A 22519-nucleotide genomic window follows, 5' to 3' on the forward strand; every position below is an offset into this window, starting at 1 on the left:
GAGTGTTTTGCTTTTTTATTAGAAGTGATAGCAGAGGTAGTAACAGGCTGCCCTTGCCCTTGAGTTTGTACTGTTCTGTTGTCGTGAGCCCTGGTTCAGGGGGCTTGGAAAACACCAGTCGGGAGCAGACAGACAGAAGACTCTAGAAGAAACGCAGTTTGCACCACAGCACCCAGGAGCAGACTCGGACACCAGGGACTCTACAGAAAGCAGTGGAGAAAGGCCCCGGCATCCATTGCTCAGGACGGCCTGGACTGAGGAGGGCACCTGAGACTACACCTGTGGAGTTCATGCTCTGTGGTGAAAAGGAGGCACAGCAGGGCATCGACTGGAGCTGTGTTTTAGAGAACAGCACTGCTGGACTGTTCCTCTGGCACACTGGAGTTTGGTAACTGGGGTCCGTGGGGTTCTTGTGTCCCTCGGAGATGCCTTTTATGTGATGTATTCTGTTTGGCTAGGCCGTAATAGACAACTGTAATCACAAGGAAATAGAAAAGGGAAATGATGTAAGGATGTATGTCTTGTCCGGTCCCTGGGGACACTGGTGGTTCTGGGAGAGATAGAAAGAACCCGTTGAGGAGGGAAAAATATCCTAGCACCTTTTATAATTGATAGATGGCATAGTTGGCTATAAAGGCTAAAATCATCCTGCATTTAGAGGTCACTAACTATTTCCATTACTTTTAGGAAGTTGTGTTTTTTAATGACAAAGTAGTTTAGAGGTCTAACCTCGGTTTAACTTCTCATCCGAAGTACAGCACCTCCTACAATGCCGAAATTCTGTTTACAGTATTGGGTATTGGTTTGGAAATTCTAGTCCAGGGGAGAAGCTGTTACCTACTGGACCAAAAACACTACTGGATTTTGCTTAGAAGTCTCCCTTCCTTGTGCCAGCAGCCATATCATCCTCCAACTCCCAGTGACAATCTGCTGACGTTCAGTAGGTGGGAGTGTGGTCAGTACCTGGATGGAAGACTCCTAGGGAAGATAAGGTTGCTTGTGGAAGAGGTGTTAGTGGGGCCAGTAGGGGGGGGCTCACCCTGCATTCTGTGTGGGTCCTAATGCCCCAGTATAGTGACATAAAACTGAGGTCCTGACTCTCTGTGGGCATTAAAATGTCCAGGGCATTACTTGAAAAGAATAGGGATGTTACACTGGTGTCCCATGTGTCCTGAAAAGTGCTATATAATTGTAAGGTATTATAATAATAATAATAATATAAATAATAATAATAATAATTATTAGTATAATAATAATAATAATTATTATTATTATTATTATTATTTTATTATTATTATTATTATTATTATTATTATGTACTAGTACTAAGTAGACCAACTACTTTATAAGGTCTGAGAGATTAGGCTACAATTTTGAATACTGCTTCATCGGTATAAAAATAAAAATGTAATAATGCAATGGACATACAGACTGTACCGGTACTGCACAGTCCATGAACACTGCAGGACAAAGCGCACCCAAAAACTGGCGGGGCTTCAGCACAAAAACCCTTTCAAAACTTTCGGAAATTTCACCTCCAAGCAGTAGGGGGCAGTCGTAAGCTGCATGCGGCGCTCGCTTGCATTTCGGTTTGGAGCTTACGTGTTTCGGCGAGGCTCGTCGCTTCCTGTGTTTAAAGCAGGACTGCGATAACCATCCGCGGTGGCTCAGACGGTCAAAGTCGGGCTGCAGCCAATTTGAGTTGCACAGGGTCTCCAGGAGGAACACGGTGACGGGATCATGTCTGTCAACCTGAGCAAAAACGGCCCGGCCATCACTGCAGCTTATAAAGAGGTGGTGGACGAGAAATCCAAAACGAACTGGTAAGAAAACTGTAAGGAGTGATGCAACGCACCCCGGGCGTGTTTAGCTTTCGTCCTACATTCAGACTGAGGGCAGCTATTTCCCCCAACTGTCTCCTCATGCCTGCGGCTGGCGCTCCGCACTGATTTCCTGCTTTCCGAAAATAACACGGGATTTGTGTATTTGTTCTTGCCAGTCAGCATTCATTTACTGCTTGGCATGTCAATGTGTGCGTGTTTGGAGGCGCGCTCATTAGTCGCGCTGTCTCGAATAAACGAGAACGATTGTGAGACTCGAATGATTTATTAACAGTGCGTCCGTATCGATATATTTGGAAATAAGTCATCTACTTCCCAAATTCACCTTTTACAGCAGACTTGTTCCGTTACCTTGCCTTTTAACATTACGTGCTCTTAATTGACAAATACGGTTTACAGCGATATTGTTATACGAACATGCAGTTGGTCAAGGAGGAACTCCTGATTCAGACGTGAGTTTTGTTACAGCAAAAACTGTGTAACTTGAAACCTCCTGTGTCGGTATTTCACGAGAATTTTTTTTCTGGTGACTTTTCACTCGAGGTCAGGTCGTCTGCGTTGTGAAAGCGTACCTCGCACGTACCTGCAACCTGTTTTTGTATTTCAGCCGTCCTGGCTATAAAATACAAGCATTTGGCGTATCTGCTGCAAATGACGTTTGCTGAGTCGCTGGACTGAGTGTCTGACAGTCTGGGGACGTGAGTGATCACGAATGAATCACTCTTAACCTCTCAATGCCCTGAGAGGTGGTCGCTTTCCGGTTAGTAAGGAGGTAAACTCTTCGCACTGGCTGGAACGATAAAGCTACAAAATACAGTTATCAAGTACACGGTTGAATTACAGTATAATTCATTTCGTTTGATTGATTTACTTCTTGGGATGTAGCTTTTGTCCGACCTGTGTGTCTCTCTGTATATGAATACCTATAATAAAGGCCAGGCCACTTTTAAAATCGCCAGTTACAAATCTTCAGTGACGCCCCCACATCAGCCAAACATTTAAGATAAATCATTTTGCCAGGTTCCATGGACTCTAGATGTGTCCCAGCAGCCTTAAACCCAACCGAAACGCTCTACAGGGGTCAGTGTGCTAATTATTTTGGAGGAGTTGGAATTGAAATGTCTAAAACTAAACCGCCTACAGTCCTCCCACAAAAACCGTGGAGAGGGAATCGTTTTTACTCATGTGTGTCAGCAGCAGAACGGAAAAAAAACAGTACTGTTCTGGCCATGCCTGGATCTGAGTCTTACTGCCTGTTTATGGAGTAGCAATCGCAGAGGTTTCAAAGTAGGAAGCATCAAAAAGGGGTTATGTTTTAGAAAGCCACCTTTTTACCACTTTTGCAAATGTCTCGTATTGGAGGAAGTGGGTAGATTATCGTAGGAGCTGCCTAGACACAAAAGCAAGAACAATGATTCGCACCCAGAAGTGTCAGCACTTGGATTTAAATAACCAAAGCATTTCCCCACTAATACTGAAAGTACATGCCTGACAACATCTAGCATAAAATGGAGTGGGCTCCAACACAGGCAGGTCCGGTCTATACAACCACGCATGCTAGTGGAGAACATTTACTTATACTAGGGTTTACAGAATATTGGATTGGTGGGCATGTACCGTCACACAGTGCTAGGGATGTTCAGGGCTCTGCACATGTGAAACTGTGTTCTGTCATACAGACCCTGAATGAGCTCTGCCTGCAGGTTGCTATTCATTTCCACAGTACAGCTTTAGAGTTTTAATCCTGCAGCGAGCACTGAGAGAGGCACACAGTCGCTACGCTGGAAGACAGAGAGCTGAGTCACCTCACGCAAGGTGGTGGCTGATGGGCGAGAGAGCGGGGTGCTTAGTTCTGTCTCTGGAAAGAGGGAGGGATAAAAGAGGTGGTATATTGAAGGCCTGATTATTTGATGTGTTTGCATTCTGCAGCAGTAAGCAGTGGCTGTTTTTAAAATGACGACAGTTCTCAGATGGGAGAGAGGTGTTGCTGCTTTTGTGAAAACCCAGCACTTCACAGACTTGTCATTTTGATGTCGGGGGAGCATCACTGTTAATAGGACTGTGATGGATGTGTGCTTGTTAGACGTGTTTAAGTAACAGTGATAATTTCATGGTGGGTAGGATAAGTGTTTGCTTCCTGTATTGATAACCTTGCTGCTTACTAAGAAAATTGCATTGCAAATAAAATATTACGTCCATTGGAAAATATAGAAAAGTCAAGTTCCCAGAGCAACACGAAGTTGTAATTTAATCTTCTTATTAAACCTGTTGACTGGAGTGCTTAACAGCGTCCCTTTTTAATTAACCTCAGCTTAGCATCAGGGGTATTGCTTCACACTGCCAGAGTTCACTAGAGTGTTCGTGACCCACTCGACACACAAAGTGACTTTATGGTTCATTACCATAATGTGATAGATGTGCCGATGTGATAGTGCACAATAATTACAGCAAAGTGAATGACACTGGTTACACTATCCTTGTGCAAGGTCCTGGCTCTACAGAACATTCATTTGTATAGAATTATTTTCAAACAGTTCTTGTCGCGCAAGAAAACCTACAGTGTTGGATTAAAAAGACAGGGGAAAAAGTAAGTTCATAAGCCATTGGCTAAGGGGCTGTTCAGTTGGTTGCTTGTTTGTTTCCTCATCTGCAGTTTGCACTCTTGATAGAAGTTATAAAAAGTAAAATATTGTGTTTTTCCTGTAGGTAAATATTGTTGTATTCAATACAATGATCAGTGCATACATTTCTTAAAACAAGTTGTATCATGTGCTTGTAACACCATATGGCAGTGTTAAATGTGAGGTAACGATTTTATTTTTTAAGCTTTTTTTAATTGAAATTAGCTGATAAATAGTTCTGCTTTTTGCTGCTGCTGGCATTTTCACTACACTAAAATAAGCCTCGACAGTGCGATATTTGGAATTATTGTGATTTCCTCTAATAGTAAGATCTAGACAAAGCCCTTCCTCTTCCTTCATTTTCTGCATTTCATGATGAACCAGCTTCGGTATACTTTGCTTGCACTTCCTGTTTTAAAACTGTTCTCAGCTACTCCTGTGCTGCAGAAGGGACATCTTAAGAGCTCCTGTTCTGAAATCAGTAGCAGCTTTGTTTAGAGAGAGAGAGCTGTACCAGGGGCTCTGATCCTTGTCTGATTGACGCTGTTGTGCACCCACCTGGGTTTTGTGCTCTAGTGCTGGGAGTTCTTGAAAACTATCCCTGAAGCTGGCTTTGACACTGTATAACTTGGGCTTTTTCAGTCACTGCTGAGTGTCCCGCCTGTTCTGTCCAGCATTTTTTCTTCCAGTAAATGACTTTTTTTTTTTTGTGTCCCAGTTTGCTTTTCTAGCTCAGATGTAGTATTTTTCACGTCTCCATGCATGCTGGTTTCCAGTCAGTCCTGTATATACAGTAGGTAATTTAGAATCCTAGGGACTGGAGGAGTGCAGCGTATCAAATTAAGACCCACCTATATTCTTAAGTTTCTTGTATGGCGTCATGCCTTAGCCTTTTATGTAGTTGTGAAGTGTCGTGTATGTTCTGCGTCTCTGCCGTGTTCTGCTTGCAAAACTTGAGCAATTGCTGGCTGCCACTTCCTTAGTCACTCCTCTGCAGTGGTGACTAGGCCAAAGCGGTGCATGTCTTCTCAGCCTTGACGGTTCGGTTTAGAGATGTGAGACTTTTCACGTCTGATTTTAGCATACTGAACGTTCCAGCTTATTACGACTTGCAGGCAGGGCTTTGCTACCTGCGAGATGTGTCTGCTGGAGCAGGGAGGTGTGTTTTTTCATATTGTTGATGGTGTCATGTTGTGAGATATCGGGGATACACTGAAAGTTCCGATGTGTGTTTGAGGTCTTCAAAAATCTGACTTCTCAGAAGTGTTCCAAAGGAATAGCAGTAAGTTTTTCTTCAGTAGAATAAATGCTAAATAACTGGTAGTGCCTGGTAGTGCCCATTTTCAGAGAGGATACAAATCGTCATTACAGCAAGAACCTTTCTTTATACATGTAATCTAGGCTGTTGGGAGATTTATTGTTTTTGGAATCGTAAAGCTTTGAAAGACAAAACTAAGATGGTTTCTCAAATCCCCTGCTTATAAATACCATTTCCTGGATTAGTTTATTTTTGCTTGCACTAGGTATGCGTACTTGGATGTCATTAAATGGAATTAAGATAGAAAGCAACACACCATTTCGGTACTTGATAGAGGCGAATGCATAAGAAATGAGAAAAGTAGTTAAATACTCTTGAGAAACTGTGATGTATTGTGTTGAAATCTCTTCAGCCACGAAATAAGCCTCTTATTAACCAGAATCTTTTTTTTTACACACGCAGTATTAGCCGCATTGCATAAAGGTTTATAAGGCCACTGCCGTCACTTTTACTGCACTTGTGGACTGAGATTGCTTGCTGCTCTATCGCCAGTTATAGATGCTGCTCATGAAAGTCTCTGTGAACAAAAAGACTACCTGTGGTTTGATGTGCTAAATTCAGCCAGGCGTCGGTAGTGGCCAGTTGAGATGACTGCATTCTGCGGCAGAGCAGATGAGGGCTGGGAAGAGGAAGTAGCTGTCTTAATTTCTGTCTGTGTTTGTGAGGGCGTCTTTATCAGAACAAGTTAATTGTGTGTGTGTGTGTGTTCAAAAAAGCCTTAACCATACTGAAGAGAAGATATTACTGATTGATCATGTTTGTACTGGGGCGTGTTTATAAAGGTCATATGCATTGTGAATGACTGCCAGATTGGCCACCAATTCAGGGACATGAGAGTTCCAGTGTGCAATGGATTCTCACAACCTTTTGTTTACAGACTGTCACCCCTGGTCTGTTTTCAGGTCTATTAGGTTGACTTTGAAGATGTCTTTGTGCATTGTTTTGAATTCTTGCTGTGTTCTCTGTTTGAGACTAAAAAAGGTTCAGTTCACACAGCTCGTCAGTGTGCCACATTCCTTTCAGCCCTGGATTTATCTGATCATTGTCATCTGAGCAGAAATCTTTTTGGCCTGTGGTGTACACTGCATTAAAAAGGAAGTGTTACTAGTGCATTTGATCATTTTAATACAACCATTTTATTACATCACTAAATAGTGCTTCCACCGGCCATGAGAAGAGACGTGCCTTAGGTAAGGGGTGGTTCAGCTCTAGCTATTCATAATTTTCTTTACACTGCCTTTAAGTGAGTTATGTCTAATAGTTTTTGTCAATTAAAGTTCAGCTATCGGCAATAAGACTGCTAAACAGCGAAGCTGCAGTTCCTTCAGTTAATCACTGTAATGGTATTTAGCTCGCAGAAAATACATTTCATTGCCAGCAACTACTGGTGCATGCTGTATTGTTTTGCATTTGATAAATAAACTTTGATTGATTGATTAACTCATATAAGTAGGGAGTCTAGGCCTAGCATGCACCTCTGTCAAATTTGATAGAAAAGAATAGTATACTATATCACTGTCTTGGGAATGGTTGTGTGCCTAAAGGAAGAATTGTTGCTTTTGTACAGGTGCTGAATTATACATTATGCGTGTTTTTCTTCTCTTTGCAGGGCTCTGTTTACCTATGAGGGGAACAGCAATGACATCCGATTGGCTGACAAGGGAGGTGGGTGTGGCTTGGAATCACATGTCTAGTTGGAGGAGGTTGGTGGGCCACACCAGCAACAAATTCTGAAATACATTTTGAAAGAAAGCATGAAATACTGATCTCTGAAATCTGATTCTTATTGGTTTTCTTCAGATAATCATTTTGATTATTCTGGTTACTTAAGTTCAAGGCCACCTTGAAGTGCCAGCCATTAATTTAAAATGTGGTTGAATAAAGCATACTCATTAATAATTGAATAAAGTATAAGTTTGCTTTTGAAATAAAATAATGGTAACAACTGGAAGAGAAGTAAAACAGAAGGGTCACGGTTGAGTCACAACATTATTTGGGCCACTGAGTGAAAATGAAGGTGTGAACTGACTCACACAGAATTTGAAGGAACTTGCACTGTGGAAAAAATGTCAATTGTAAAAGAGCAGCCTCCTCTGTTTCTGAGCATCAGAGGAGTCATTGTCTGTTCTGAAGAAAAGGAGATGGGTGTTATTTCTGGAAGGGGCTTAAAATGGGTATACAGCAGTAAGCAGTTCATTCATGACTTTAATCGAGTTTGCATTCTATGATGTCTACTTTTAGCTAAATGTTAAACAAAATAAATGGAATTAGTTTTTCCTTGTTTTATGGGATACCGTCAATATCTTCTGAGAGAAAATGTGTGGTATGAGGCATTGCTTAGTTCTTCTGCAGGTATATGTTTAGAGCACCTCAGGAATACCAGATGTAATATTACATTACACTCCCACCCTGCAGGCTCCTGTGTGGCACTCTAGCTGATTTATTTTGCTCCATTCTGTTGTCCACACTGAATTTTCTAAGCAGTAAAGAAAGATTTAAATAAACCTAGTGTGTGCGTGGACACACGCAGATGCACATACCCTTTTTTCAAGCTTCCAGGGGATAGAATTGGCCCCAGGGGAGCCAAGTTGTGTTTTAATTGCTTCGACTGAGATCCTGCAGGAAGTTCCACTTTGGAAGACAAAACAACAATAAACGGAACCCAACAAACGGAATGGATGTAATATGCTTTTTAAAAAAAAATAAATTGTTCACACAGCTGCCAACACATTCATTTTTATCTGCACTGGGATGCCATGTGATGTTGAGGTTGTGTTGTTTGTAGTAAGTGTTTGTGTGCTGTTGTGCACTGCCCAGTTGTATCATGCTCTGTACAGGCAGTGGTTGTGCGCTGCCCAGTTGTATCATGCTCTGTACAGGCAGTGGTTGTGAGCTGACATCTTCCCTGCGGGTGTGGGCTGTGTGTTTCAGACGGGGGGCTGGAAGAGCTGGTGGAAGAGCTCAACAGTGGGAAGGTGATGTACGCCTTCTGTCGAGTCCAGGACCCCAACTCTGGCCTTCCCAAATACGTCCTCATCAACTGGGTGAGAGCCTTGCCCCTTCTCTGCTCTTTAAAGCTTCCTACATCCTGCCGTCTGAAAACTAATGTCGCAGTATGTCATGTGAATAGGTGACGACGGTAATGTTCCTTATTACAATTCTAAGTCTGCTTTGTCAACAATCAATTAACCAATTACAGATCCTGGATCTCAATTCCAGCTGTCTAATCTTCAGAACTGTCCAAACGTCTGACGAGATTGGAAATGTTTGGTTTGAGAAATGGAAACTGTAATCCAGATTTGGATGTATTCAATAACGCTTTTCACCATATATTACTGCACTGAGATTTTACCCTCTGTGAGTAAAGGGGTTAGAGGAAGCACGTATTGTAAAGAAAGTCAAATTATTACCAACCTGGAAAGAAAACTGCAGTAAAGAATATGAACATCTCAACCATATGCAACTTCAAGAAACAGAAGGAGCACATTTTTTTTTGCAGATAGTTATGTACATAAGGAAATGAACAAATATAAAACATCACTTAAGGATAAAAGACGAAGGTCGGTGCAAGATTGGATTGGAGAGGTTAAGGCGGTGGATTCAGCAAGCAATGTTATTCCAGAAGAACTGAATTGTTATTCATTTATTATAATACATGACTCATTCTTTAACTGATGCAAAATACGTAATGACTAAAGGCTTGGTATTTTAATCTAAACTTCAAAAAAAAATTGAAAACTAGTTTTGCCAGAAGATTTGAAAACCAAAAATGTTCCCTATGCTACATTAAAAGTTGCAGTTCAATGTTTCCTTCTTAATTGCCATCTTTAGTCGAGTGTCTGCCTGTATGTGTTTTCTTTATCCTGGTTGTCTCCATAGAAATCAAGTTGAGTTTTCTTCCTTAACCACAGAAATGTATACATGAATGGTGGACAGTCCTCATCCGGGACAGCCTCAGTCCAGTAGGTTTTGCAGGTCACTCTCAAATCATTAATTTCTTTATAATGTTACTCCCATGAGTGCTAAACAATGGGAACATCTAACACTGAGACAGCAGAAGATCCCACATCCCAATTGCGTACCAATACTCAAAACTGACATTGAATGTCAGCCAAAATAAAAGACCAGTATTAAAAACTAATAAGAGAAAGAAGGGTCGTTTTTAGCTGTCTGGTCTTCAGCCCCAGCTTCCAGAAAAAAAAACTTAAGCAGGAGATTTATTCAATAAAGTAGTTTAGAAGTCCTCTGAAAAGAAAAGGCCAAGACTACAGCACAGTCACAGTGAATGTGCAGTCAGGTCCTGAACCAGTAATTAATTGGTTAATTGAGCTAATATCTCACCAAGCTATCAAGTGAAACTCTGAAAATTGACCTGTAAGACATACTGGCTTGTGGCTGTCCAGGACTGTCCCTGAACTGCATATAGTTGTAGGAAAACTCAAGACGCTGTTGTCTTCCTCGGCTCATCCTTACTGTTCCATGTTATTTAAAGTACTGAAGTGCTTTGAGAATGTACTGTCTGTGCCAGGCTGCTGCTCTTTTGCTATTCACTCTTCAGTTCAAGTGCCAGGGAATGACGTCCAGTATATCTGTGCATTTCAGACAGGAGAAGGCGTGAATGATGCCAGGAAGGGGCTGTGTGCCAATCACGTCAGTACCATGGCCAATTTCTTAAAGGTGAGTCCCGCTTGTTTTGACACGGGGAAACGGCAATCCTCCAGGACCAGGAGTGAATACTGACAGACTAAGGAGAACTGAAAACGAATCTGAGAAAGCATGTAACAGGATTTGTACATCTAGATGTTGCTGCAGGGAGACAGTAGAAAGAGCAGCAAAAGAGGAAACTGTTAAGATGCATCTCGCTGTAGCAAAAGTTCAGTGAAAGTGCTTTGAGGCTCCAGGTGGTACCGCAGTAGCAAACGGGGTTATATAGGTCAATTTGTTAAAGTAAAAGCTGAAGGAAGGTGCAGCTGAAACAGGATCTCATCCTTTATAAAAGTTTGTTGGTTTTTTTTATCGAAATTTGAAATCTATATTTCAGAAGGTGCACTTTTCGAAATGCAGATAATGAATGCCCTTGGTTCCAATGTTGGGTAAAAGACAAAGCATGCACAGGAGACGGGAGGCTAAGCAATCCGTGCTTTAAGGAAAAGGGTTTGTTTGGAGTGTGCGGATCCGTCAAGGGCTCACTGTGTGTTACCTCTTTCAGATACCAAATCCACCTGCTCCATGTGTTGATCGAACAAGCTCTTCAGCAGTAGCTACTGATGCATAGTCACTGTATATTTCTAATTCTAATTATTGTGGAAACCACATGGCAACAGTTGCTTTGTCCTTCTGTGCGAGCCAGTTCTTCGCACATGTGGATGAAAAACTTTGATCTGCAGGATACAGTCTAATATCAATTACCACCATTCATCTGTCCCCAGTGCTGTCTCCTCCACTCCCACTGGGAATCTAGCCAATGATTAACCAGCCAGACTTGTTGTATAAATCTTTCTTTTCACCCAGAAGTACCTAACACGTTGCCTATAAAAAAAAGTTTTCAATGATTTTGAACCTGAGGAATGTTTTTGTGGCGGCATGGCGGTGCAGTGGTGACCGTTGCTGCCTCGCAGTGCTGGGGCCCTGGGTTCAGTTTCCTGGGTGTTACCGGAGGGACTTTTTATGTTCTCCCCGTGTTAACATGGGTTTCCTCCAGGTGCTGCCCTTTCCTCACGCAGTTCAAGCAACAGACCGGTGGCTTAATTGGCTTCTGGGAATATTGGCCCTGGTGTAAAGTGTGCCATCTGTGTGTACCCCGAGATAGACTGGTGTCCCATCCAGGGTGTCTTGCTTGTAGGAATAGGCTCTGGTTCCCCTTCGACCGTGAATTGGAAAAAGTGGCTGGAAAATGGGAGGAAGAGGGGGATATTTTTATGGTTTTAAGGGGCCACACGGAATCAAACTGGCACCGATGGGCTGTGGAGCACAAGCTTAGGTGGGATAGATGGGGGGTCCCAGCTTTCGCGAGCATGGAGTGCGCTCGGCCTGGAGGAGTGACGGACGCGGTGTTGTTGCAGGGGGCCCACGTGACCATTAACGCCCGTGCAGACGAGGACGTGGAGCCCGAGGTCGTCATGCAGAAGGTGGCCAAGGCATCGGGGGCCAACTACAGCTTCCACAAGGAATCGAACCGTTTCCGGGACTCCGGACCTCAGGGACCAGTGGTGAGGGCCCGTCGGAGCGTCCGACTCTTTGCGAGGTCCAGAACGCAGAAGTCAATTGATGGGTAGAAAGCCTTTCTCCCTGCTTACCACCGAGCTCAACGCATCCCAGCCTTCTTTAGAAAGGATGTTTAACTGAGAAGAGCTCAGTGGAACTGATCTAAAGCTCAAATTCAGCTAGATTTGGATGCTGGATTTTTATAACTCGCTTTATCTTATTCAGATTTATCTTTTAGAGTGGTGAGTGTTTGCGCTTTTCGTTGAACCCTGCGATGTTGAGTCTTTGCAGTGTCTATAGATCTTTGGTTTAGCAGCTCCTACAGCACGAGGCCGCACTGCGAGTGCTAGTTTGGATTTTGCTGGTTGAAAGGGGAAAGGGCTGCTCTCTGATACAGCTCGCAATTGCCACGCTATGCAGTGCTGCAGCAGAGTTGAGTTTTGATGCTACGATCTCTTTAACCTTTGGCTGTTGTCTGCAGAAAGTTCGAAGGAAGGAATCTGCTGTTAGATCTTATTTAAACCAGGAGTTACTTTAACAGTCCTGCTGCTTGTAAAACAGCTCTCGCTGTAATCATTGCTAACAGTGCAGGAGTTAAAAATCTCTTAGTTTTTTTTCCCCAATGTGGGTTTTGCCCTCCTGTGATCCAAGCCAACAGTTCCCATGGGCTTTAACTCAGTTTTATTTTTAATTATCTTGTGGCTTTTTTGTGCTGTTCCGTAATAGATGTGGGGTTTGTGAAAGCTGTGTCAGCATTGCTAGTGGCCGGACTGGGCTCAGGCCTGTTTACAGAGAACAATGTGGCCAGATGCTGTGTCAGTGTTTGGAAAATGTGACTGTTGATGAGTCTGTTTATGTCTGGTCTCTAGTTCATCTTATTTAATGCAATACTGATTTCATGACCTAGCAGATTGTTTGTAGCATTAAAATAACTTTTTTTTTTATGTGTTGAGCGTGGCATTTGAAAATTGCTTAGCTGGGTTTTTCTAATACCATGTTGTTAGTGTTGTGCAATTTCAATAAATAGAGGGATATCACATGACAAAAAAATGCGATTCCCAGTGAAGAAATTCATTTTAAATCTGCAAATTTGAAACACGATGTGCCAGAACGTCTCTGCTGCCTGTGGGTTTTGTCTCATCAGTGCCTCACCTCTCACAGATTACAGATGTCTGTGATTAGGTATTGAGCTAGACATCCTGACTGTTCTTTTTAAAACAAAGGGGGCATAATGTACAATTACAACTGCAATTTTTAAAATGACATAAGAACAAACTGTAAATTTCTTTTTAAACAGACAAGTTGTTCTAAAATGTACACTGAAAATACAAGATGCTGCATATTTATTTTTCCATAAGTAACATTGGTTGCATCTTCATGTGTGTAGACATTGAAAGAGTGGCAAAACGGTGCTTTTAGTGTGAACTGCCAGCATCCCCAGTGTGTGACTCGTTTTCTTCTTGAGCACTGGTCAATACAAAACCCCCCAAAATGCTTGTCAAATGTGAAGAGTGGCAGACATTTTGCTTCTTTAGTTCATGCAGAGAACAAAACTCTTAAGTTGATGGTCTTGAAATGCCTTTGTGTCTTTGTAACAGATGGAGAAGTGTAGAATTAACGTGTAATGCTGTAAAAAATCATTGTTTCTGCAGGGGTCAGTGTATCAGAAGACCAACGCCATGTCTGAAATTAAAAGGACCAACAAGGACAATTTCTGGGCCCAGGCGGAGGTAAGAGTTTGATTCCAGGGAGTAAAATCTTTTTTTTGGGGTCTGTGCCTCCTTTTACTTTCTAACCTAAGAGACATCTCCTGACATGTCAGGCTTGTGTGCCTGTTTTTGTTGGGGAAAATGACAGGCATTTGTCACCGGAGTCTTTCCTATTAAAAAAACGAATGGATAACTGCAGTGTCCAAACATTACTGTTTAAAAAATGAACTAATCCACAGAACTTCTCTTTCTAAATTGGCTGATCTCCCAACAGATGGGAGAGAAAGTCTGCCTTTGTAATACAAAGGGAAGGTGAAGTGAATAACAAGTGAGTGGAGCAAGTTAACAAGTTCTGGGTAGTCCCAGGATACTGATCCCTGTTCCGAGTGTAGCTGGGCAGGAGCAGGACTGTTACAGTGGGGTAGGAGAGAGCTAGAGCTGCCTTTCTTCCAGCCCGCGCTGTTGGCAGGGGACTGTGTTGGAGGGGCTGTGTTGGCACGCCTGTCCCTGTTCTGGTTTTGTGGGGCTGTAGCAGTAGACCTGTTAATGATTGGAGATGTGGAAGTAGGAAACAAATCGGCAATTCTGAATTTTCAGGAAGCACAAATGCCATGAGATAACTGCTGCTGGTGTTTGTGTCCTTCTTAATGATGTGCCCCGGGCTTAAAATGCAGAGTAATCTTTGCTGAAACCTGTTGAATTTGCTTCAGTCAACCACAGAAGTGAAAGGCTGAAGCTCAGGTTCTGTTCTCCATGAGACGTGTTTCTGGGTCCTGCAAATGGATGTAGCTCTCTGGGTCCTGGTGGGTATTCGCGGAAAGGTCCGTCCGCAGAGCTCGGCTGCGTCCTGGGCCCTCTCGCTGGGGCCAGCCCTGACCGCGCCTCTTCGCGTCCCTCTCGCTTGTCCGCTCGCGCAGAAAGACGAGGAGAAGAGGCGGCAGGAGGAGCGGCAGAAGGCCGAGGAGGAGAGGCAGCGGCTGGACCACGAGCGCAAGGCGCGAGAGCTGCAGGAGGCGCAGGAGAGGGAGAGGCGAGACCGGGAGAGGGCCAGCCAGATCGAGCAGCAGAAGTGAGTGAAGGAGAGGCTATCTCCATGGAGACCACATCACGGGTCTCCATGGAAATCCCATCACTTTATCCATGGAAACCCCTTCACAGGTCCAGCATCACCAGGTCTCCAGGTTTCCATGGAAATCCCATCACTTTATCCATGGAAACCCCATCATAGGTCCAGCATGCTGGCTAAAGGGATTCTATAGCTTGCTCATCTTGAAAACTCCATGTTATGCAGCAATGTAGGTGGGAGGCATTGGTAGTGTTCTAAGAGTCACATCTGCTCTATCATTTACTCTGACTTGGCAGACCGGAGAAGTGAAATGTAAGAGCACCATTGAGGCTTCTTGTAAGCGATGTGCAGTTCTGCAGTTGGATGTAGTTCCACGTTTAGAAAGCATTCAGAGTTGTGCTCCCCGAACATTTTGTTGAAACCACAGTCCCTGTGAAATCAAACATACACTGATATTAGTATGTCCTGTTACCATTTGGGGGATGGGGGGTGTCACATTTTGTAGGGGGGGTTGAGGGGTTAGTGTTGAAGAGGACAGATGTGAGAAGCATTTGGAGTGGATGCAATAAGACCTTGATGAAGACAGACACGAAATAACAGAAAATTTCAAGTGATGTTAATTTGATCCAAGCTGCAGAGGACTTAACCGAGATCAGTTTTGTGTCCTTGCTTTACGGACACATCTGGATTGAACATTAACAAAGCTTTACACCGCAAACCGCTAACTTTGTGTGCTCGACAGGAAGTATCAGCAACAGCAAGAAGCTCAAAGTACAGATCAAGAGAAACAAAAATGGGTGAGTGAATCAGCAGTAACTCTGCCATTTATCCTCAAAAGCCTTATCACAGCTGTGACTGATGTTACACTTCTCCTGGCCGATATTCCAGTCAGATTTAAGTTGTAGTTCAGGACAGAAGTACTTTATCTGTGTTGTATGGTGTGCGGGAAATTTGAAATATTAATGATTGCTTTAAGTACAGAGATGCAATTTCTGCTGGTGAAAACTGTTGCAATTCCCAGGAGGCCCAAGAGAGGGAGCTCCAGGCTGCTCAGAAAAAAGGCTTCAAGCGCAGTGGGTCTGTGGAGAAAGCTAATGTGAGTTGTTCTTCTCACCATATTTACATCATGTATACTACGGAAACCTCATGTCTGTCTCACTTTCGCAAGTTTATTTTTGGGAAGGCTATGGTAGCACTGTGACCACAGTTAAAATAGCAGTGGCTGCCCTCCGACCAGATTCGTATTTGGTTTGAACCTGCACTCTGAAGGCTGAGAATAGCTTTTCTCACTCTGTAGTTTGCGATCGGTGATGCAGGATCTTACGTAGGCTGAATGTATAGATTAGTTTGTCACTGATGCAATTTTTTGCTTTGCTGAAATATTAAGGAAAAAAAACTGTTGGAAGGTGCTAAAGCGTAGTTTTGGTTTTAGTAGGCCTTTTTATATTGAAAGTGTCTTTCACCACTTATTCATTTAACGTCCTCCTTGTCGATCTGTCTGCTCATGAAGGTGGCTTGTCGGATTATAGCCTCGCGCTCATTGTGTACTCTCTCGCGCAGGAGGCTGCTGCTTTGATCTCCCAGCGCTCTGGGAATCCCAGGGAGATGTTCAAGCAAAGAGAGAGAGGAATGGCTGCGGACAACAGGGATACCTCTGTGAGCTCACAGCCAGGTAAGAGTTAAGGACATGGACTTTAGTAAAGAGGGGGTGGGTGCTTCAAATTTGAATCGGATGAGTTGGTTGCTTTGAGCAGTTAGGAAATTAAAAATAAATAATAAAAATCACTGTCAATTGAAGTTTTGAGCATGGCTATGTAAGTATCTCTTTCAGTAAGTCCTTCATCTAGCAAAGATTTACATCACTTGAGTTTAATGAGGAGATTTTAAACTCTACATGTCCAAATTGAAGAATTGAAGCCTAAGAAGACCTTAAGAGTGTTCTGATACATGGAGGTATACAGAATGTGATGATGCTTCCAGTCCTAGTGGTTTCGTGACAGTAGTGAAGTCTTTCTCTTGCTAGATCTCGGAAAACAAGCCTATTCTTTCATGTAGATCCTGCCTTGTTTGGTGCTGATCGTTGCTAATGCGGTGCTTCATCCTGCTGTGTGTGCTGTTGGGGCTTAAAACGGAGGTGTTCATCAGCCTTTTCGGAGTCTGCAGTCTCATTCCAGTCTTGTCTCATGCCTTCCTTTCTCTGTCTCTCTCTCTCTGGCTTTGTAACGTGGTGCCCCTGTGTGCTCTTCCTGCCCCTCTGTCTCAGGGCGGTTACACAGCCCCTTTCTGTCAAAGCAGCCCGGTGAGCCGGAGCCTCCACGCTCTCCCCTGCGCCAAGCGTCGCCTGTGCCTGCCTCGCCCGCCTCTCCTGCCCATGCCACAGGTCTGACTGCCACCCAGACACACGGGCACAAAATACATCCTAATGGAAACACTGTAAATGCAGTAAATAATTAATAATAATAATTGCTTACACTTATATAGCGCTTTTTCTGGACACTCCACTCAAAGCGCTTTACAGGTAATGGGGACTCCCCTCCACCACCACCAGTGTGCAGCCCCACCTGGATGATGCGACGGCAGTCATAGTGATCCAGAACGCTCACCACACACCAGCTATCAGTGGGGAGGAGAACAGAGTAATGTAGCCAATTCATAGAGGGGGTTTATTAGGAGGTCATGATTGGTAAGGGCCAATGGGAAATTTGGCCAGGACGCCGGGGTTACACCCCTACTCTTTTCGAGAAACGCCCTGGGATTTTTAATGACCACAGAGAGTCAGGACCTCGGTTTTACGTCTCATCCGAAGGACGGATAAATACATCCGAGTGGAGTAGTAGAGGCCTGACTGACCGGGCTATTGCATGAAGACAGTATGCAACAAGTGAAAGAACAAAAAAATGATTCTTTTGCTGATCCTTTCTGTAATACAAAGGCAGTAAGAGATCTGCACAAGTGAGAAGCAGTGAAGCTAGGTCTACTTTTAACACACTTGTTCACTTATTGGCAAGGAATCAAGCTGTAGTGTACAGGGTGTGTAAGAGCAGGTGTCTTTTCCTCCTGTCAGTGCCCAGTGTCCTGGAACAGGCCCGGTCCCATTACGAGGAGCCAGAGACACCCAGTGAGGAGCAGTGGCAAGGTGGGTTTCATTCCACGGAGAAGAAATGGTGAATTCTGGTTAGGCCCCGTTTGCCTCCGATTTGCTGCAGGTGTCCCTTGAAGGAAATATCTACCTTTTTATCGGTTTGTATTGTAGGTAATGTATTGATATGTGGCAAAATTGCCTGTTTTGGATTCCTAGATTCAATGACTGTAAAGGTCTGTGTACAAATTCCTTTATTTTCACAGTAGACAGATGCTGGGCTAGAATAGTTTACTGTAGAACAGGCCTAGGCTCATGACCGTATTATAACTGGAGACAAATCCCGTGATTGAATCTCCCCTCACAGAAGAGCAGCCTGCAGCTGATGACAGTTCCAATGTGAACTCGCAACAGACCAGCCCTCCAGTGGACGATCTCTATGAAGTCCCCCCAGAGCCTGACCTGTATGAAGAGCCTCCCAAGGTATGAACATGATCCTTCAGTAGGGCGGAAGTCGAGATCCTGGGTGCCATTTATTCTTACATAAGGGCAACAGTCTTCACCTGTTTTCCTCATAAATCCATTTGATGTTATTTAAACTTGGTACTAGACAGTATCTTTCTGTGCATGACGTTCTGAAAACGTACTCAAAACAGTGATATATAACAAAGGAATTTTTGCGTTGAGGGTAAAATGAAGTCTTTTTGTGATGCAGCAGTGTGCTTGAAAGTTTAGCCTTCTATGCAACTAGGGATCTGTTTTCAGCTCATCTTGAAGATAATTCTGTAGTAGGGATGTAATGTGTGTTGGAGATCTTGACATCAATTCACTCCTTTAGTGATTCAAGGATCATTAAATCCCAACACTCATGGGGTCTGGGATCTCATCTTCTAAGAGGTGCCAAATGTTGTCAGTAGATTCCCTACGTAGGTGGGTGGTTTTAAAAAGGTTTTTGAATCACTTGGATGAGCAGGTTTATTGAAGATTGATTTACAATTATTTTTAGGCGAGACACAGAGGTAACACTTCTACTCTTATGAACGGTGCCATATATGATGACCACATCGGGAGATCAATGTAATCTCTCATATTGGACATGGCACCTTCTAGACCACAGTGTCCCCAGTCACTATACTGGGGCATTGGTTTGGAACTTCTGATCCAGTGGGCCAGTGGGAAGAGTGACCCATACAGGTCCAACGACACCACTTACAACAGAAATCTGAGATTTTGGGGGTTTCTCTCCCAATACTGACCAGGCCCAGCCTTGCTTGTCTTCAAATTGGATCAGGCGAGAAAGTGCTAACCGAGAAAAAGAAACCTTCAGCTCTCATCTTCAAAACCGTTTCCACCCAGTCAAGATCCACGGTTGTCCCACAGAGCGGTGATCGATGTCTCTTGTTTCCCCCAGGTCGAGGAACAGAATACTTATGACTACTCTGCTGAGGGCAGTGCAGACAGGGGTACCTGTGCACGAGCCCTCTATGACTACCAGGCTGGTGAGTGCGATCGCTGTGGCTTTTGTCCATACTGTCTGTTTTATGACATTTATAATCCTATCCCATCAGAACAATTTGTGCAAGAGACTGAGTATTTGTTTGTAAGTGTTTAAATGTATACTGCAGTATTACAGTATCCCATTTAGAGTAATTTTCAATTCATGCCCATTTCAAAGTTATATCAGGCTGTTCATAAGTTCAGAGAGAAGACCAAGCCATAAGACCCAATGCGTTTCCTGTACAAGCTAAAACATTTAAGACAATACATGAAGAAGTTTATTTAATCTGTAACGCTAGGCCTGATGTGAAAGCGTAAAATGTGATTGGGCATTTAATAGGAAGTGCTACATACAACCAATGAAAATTCTCATTTTACAGGAGCCCATTGAAAACAAAGCTGTGGTTCATCTTATTGATTTGACATTACCCAATAGTGACTTTTACCTAGAGCAGGGGTTCCCAACTGGGGGTTCGTGAGACTGTGATGGGAACGTCAATGTCAAATTAAATACTCCTGTTAATAAATAATGTAATAATAAGAATAAGAAAAACAACAGAAGTAATATTAGTGTTTTACAAAGTAAAAAGAAGCATGTTAAGAGGGTAACTGTAGCATTTATCTACATTTATTGAAAGGTTTGGTTTAGTTAAAGTCTCAAGGGGGTACTTGAGACAAATAATTTAGGTTGAAGGGGTTCAGCTGACAAAAAAGGTTGGGAACCCCTGATCTGGAGTGAGAATTATGAAATTACAGCAAGTTGTGTTTAAGACTCTCATTTCTTCCACAGCTGATGATACCGAGATTTCTTTCGACCCTGATGACATCATCACCGGGATTGAGATGATTGACGAGGGCTGGTGGCGGGGCTATGGGCCTGATGGGCGGTTTGGAATGTTCCCAGCCAATTACGTGGAGCTGGTCTAAGCGTTGCACCGCCTACTCGCTGGAAACTAATGCCAGAAGGGACCATCCCCAGCAGATTAACCCTGCCTACCAGGACTACAGTAAAAGATCTGGGGAGCCACTAGTACTTTAAGGCCTTATCATGACTATTGTTGTGCCATTTCAAAGGGTCCAATACTACAGAATAAGGACCAAATCAATTGAATATTAGTTGTGGGATTGCAGAACTTTAAACAATAACATTATGGAATATAGTCTATTTGGATTTTAGAACTTTTTTTAAAAAGTATGTTGTACCACTGCTTATACACAGTTATTTTAAAATTAAGACTAGGCATGTTACACCTGTAGTGTCAGACAAGTAAAATGTAAGGACACTGTATTCAACAAGTTTTAAATTTGTGGGCAAATTTTGAGTTTAAAATCATTTGGCAAGTTACACTTATTCTTAAAGTAATTCCAAACTCCCCTTCTTCAGCTTTATCTTTGGCTACTTCAGTGTACCTTCTTAAACAAGTATCCCTCTGAAAAAAAGAACAGGACACAGCGTGCAGAATGTTTTCGAATCTAATGTAAAGTAACAGTTGTGTACGGACCAAACAGCGCTGAGGTGCTTATTTAGCTATGAATATGTCCTTTGTGCTAAAGCTGGGATTCTGGGCTCATTCTGCCTTTAATTCTGAAGGGATGGACTTTTTTGGGGTTTAGCGTCACAAATTCTTATGATTTTAACAAATCTCTGTCATCTGATATGCAGAGGTCACTGTGCTCGGGAGGATGATAGGGTGTTGGTATCTGTTTTCTCCGAGTCTGTTTTACGGAAAGGCAGGTCCTTTGGCAATAACTGGAGAGGACAGATATTCTGTGTGGATTCCAGAGTTCCCAGTTTGCTTTTGAAAGCAACTGACTTGGCAACGCTGCACTGTGAACAGCGGCAATTGTGTTAATGAGAGCAACCTTGTTCACCATTAAAAACAGCAGGAATAATGCAGGCTCCAGTTTTGCCTTTTCGTAAATATTGAAAGATCTTAACCTTTTGACGTTAGTGGAATAAGGATCAACACATTTCTCTCAAGCTTCACTTGTTCTCATTGATACTGATTTTTATCATTAGTGGGAGAAACCAGTAACCATGGCTGACTCGTTTCTGCCATCAACACCCCCTAACCCACTAACATCCAAAGATTTGTGTTTTACCTATGCCGTGCAGTTATGAGTGGAATCTGGGTTTAACGTTATTTTACTTGGTATCTGTAGTGACAGCGAGTGAATGATGATCGGTAGTTGTCTGAGACCCCAAAATCCTTTCCCTGCCTGTTATTTGAATTGAGACCTCATGTCTTTTCGTTCTTCCGATAAGACCAGCACCAAGAATGAAAGTGTAATCAATGCTTGCTTCCAAATCTTGCACAGAAAATCTGCTCTGCTACAAAATTCTAAATTTCTGTTTTTTTTTTCTTTTTTCTGTATTTTTTGTTCATTTGGAATGATGCGCTTTGGAAATGTAGAATTGTCTGTTTTTGCTGAAGATCGCGGTGAAGTGTTGCGGTGTTCTGTTTAGGGGCCTTGATCCTGGGTTTTCAGTTTTTCCTCTCCCATTAGGGCTCTGGGTCTTGTGGAAGGGATCTCTGTGAGTGTAGTATCCCAGCCATTGAGTGCTCCTATCAAGCTTCACTAGGGGATACTGTGTGGAATTAGCGGGGGAGTACTGTACAACTATGCGATGGTCACAGTGCAAATCATTTGACTTCTAGCAGTTTTTAATGTGCTACAGGAAGGCTAACTCTGAACCATTAAATCCTAGAGTGCTCTCAACTCCTTATCTCTCTTCTCTTGACTATAACCACAGTATTGAAACTGGTTACCGTTGCCTGAATCACCTTCTGCTTTTAAAGTTCAAATCAAGCAGTTTTGAAAGAATGATTAGTCTCAGAGAAGCTGTCACTTTGATTGGAAATAAAGGAATTTAAAACCGAAGAACACGTTTCTTTGCTTATTTCGACTTGTGTCCTTTTAAGCACATCCCGTTGGAAGTGTTGGGGGGACCTCGTCTGAAGGATGGCTTCTGGTTTCTGGTGTGCAGAACCGTCCTGAACAGCTCGTAGTTCTGCCTGACCTCACATCCAGTTTTGTTCATGAGTTGAAATATCCTGTTCGCGTCTCCTGCGTTTGCTGCTAGGTGATAAAATGAAAAATTTTTTCGGGGCAAACTTTTTCAGGAAAACAGTGATTTCAAATACCTAGGGAATCTACCGTTTTGTGACAGCAAGCTCAGCTA

At 43.1% G+C, this 22519-nt stretch overlaps 1 protein-coding gene across 2 annotated transcripts; it reads left to right on the forward strand.

The window, feature by feature from the left end:
• Nucleotides 1–1588: 1588 nt before the first annotated feature.
• dbnlb (drebrin-like b) lies at nucleotides 1589–22221 on the forward strand. 2 transcript variants are annotated; one of them, XM_006625491.3, is made up of 15 exons: nucleotides 1589–1823; nucleotides 7390–7445; nucleotides 8712–8824; nucleotides 10383–10457; nucleotides 11843–11989; nucleotides 13637–13714; nucleotides 14611–14762; nucleotides 15502–15556; nucleotides 15781–15855; nucleotides 16320–16431; nucleotides 17023–17139; nucleotides 17824–17895; nucleotides 18206–18321; nucleotides 19250–19337; nucleotides 20126–22221. In XM_006625491.3, the coding sequence occupies exons 1-15, from the start codon at nucleotides 1741–1743 to the stop codon at nucleotides 20260–20262; spliced, it is 1476 nt and encodes a 491-aa protein (XP_006625554.1). In that variant the 5' UTR covers nucleotides 1589–1740; the 3' UTR covers nucleotides 20263–22221. The 2 variants fall into 2 exon arrangements, with proteins under 2 accessions (XP_006625554.1, XP_015196540.1); XM_015341054.2 differs by lacking the exon at nucleotides 17023–17139 and having other exon boundaries at nucleotides 1590–1823.
• Nucleotides 22222–22519: the final 298 nt, after the last annotated feature.

The sequence above is a fragment of the Lepisosteus oculatus genome, chromosome 2 (genome assembly GCF_040954835.1).
Source record: "Lepisosteus oculatus isolate fLepOcu1 chromosome 2, fLepOcu1.hap2, whole genome shotgun sequence".
NCBI classification, from domain to species: Eukaryota; Metazoa; Chordata; class Actinopteri; order Semionotiformes; family Lepisosteidae; genus Lepisosteus; species Lepisosteus oculatus.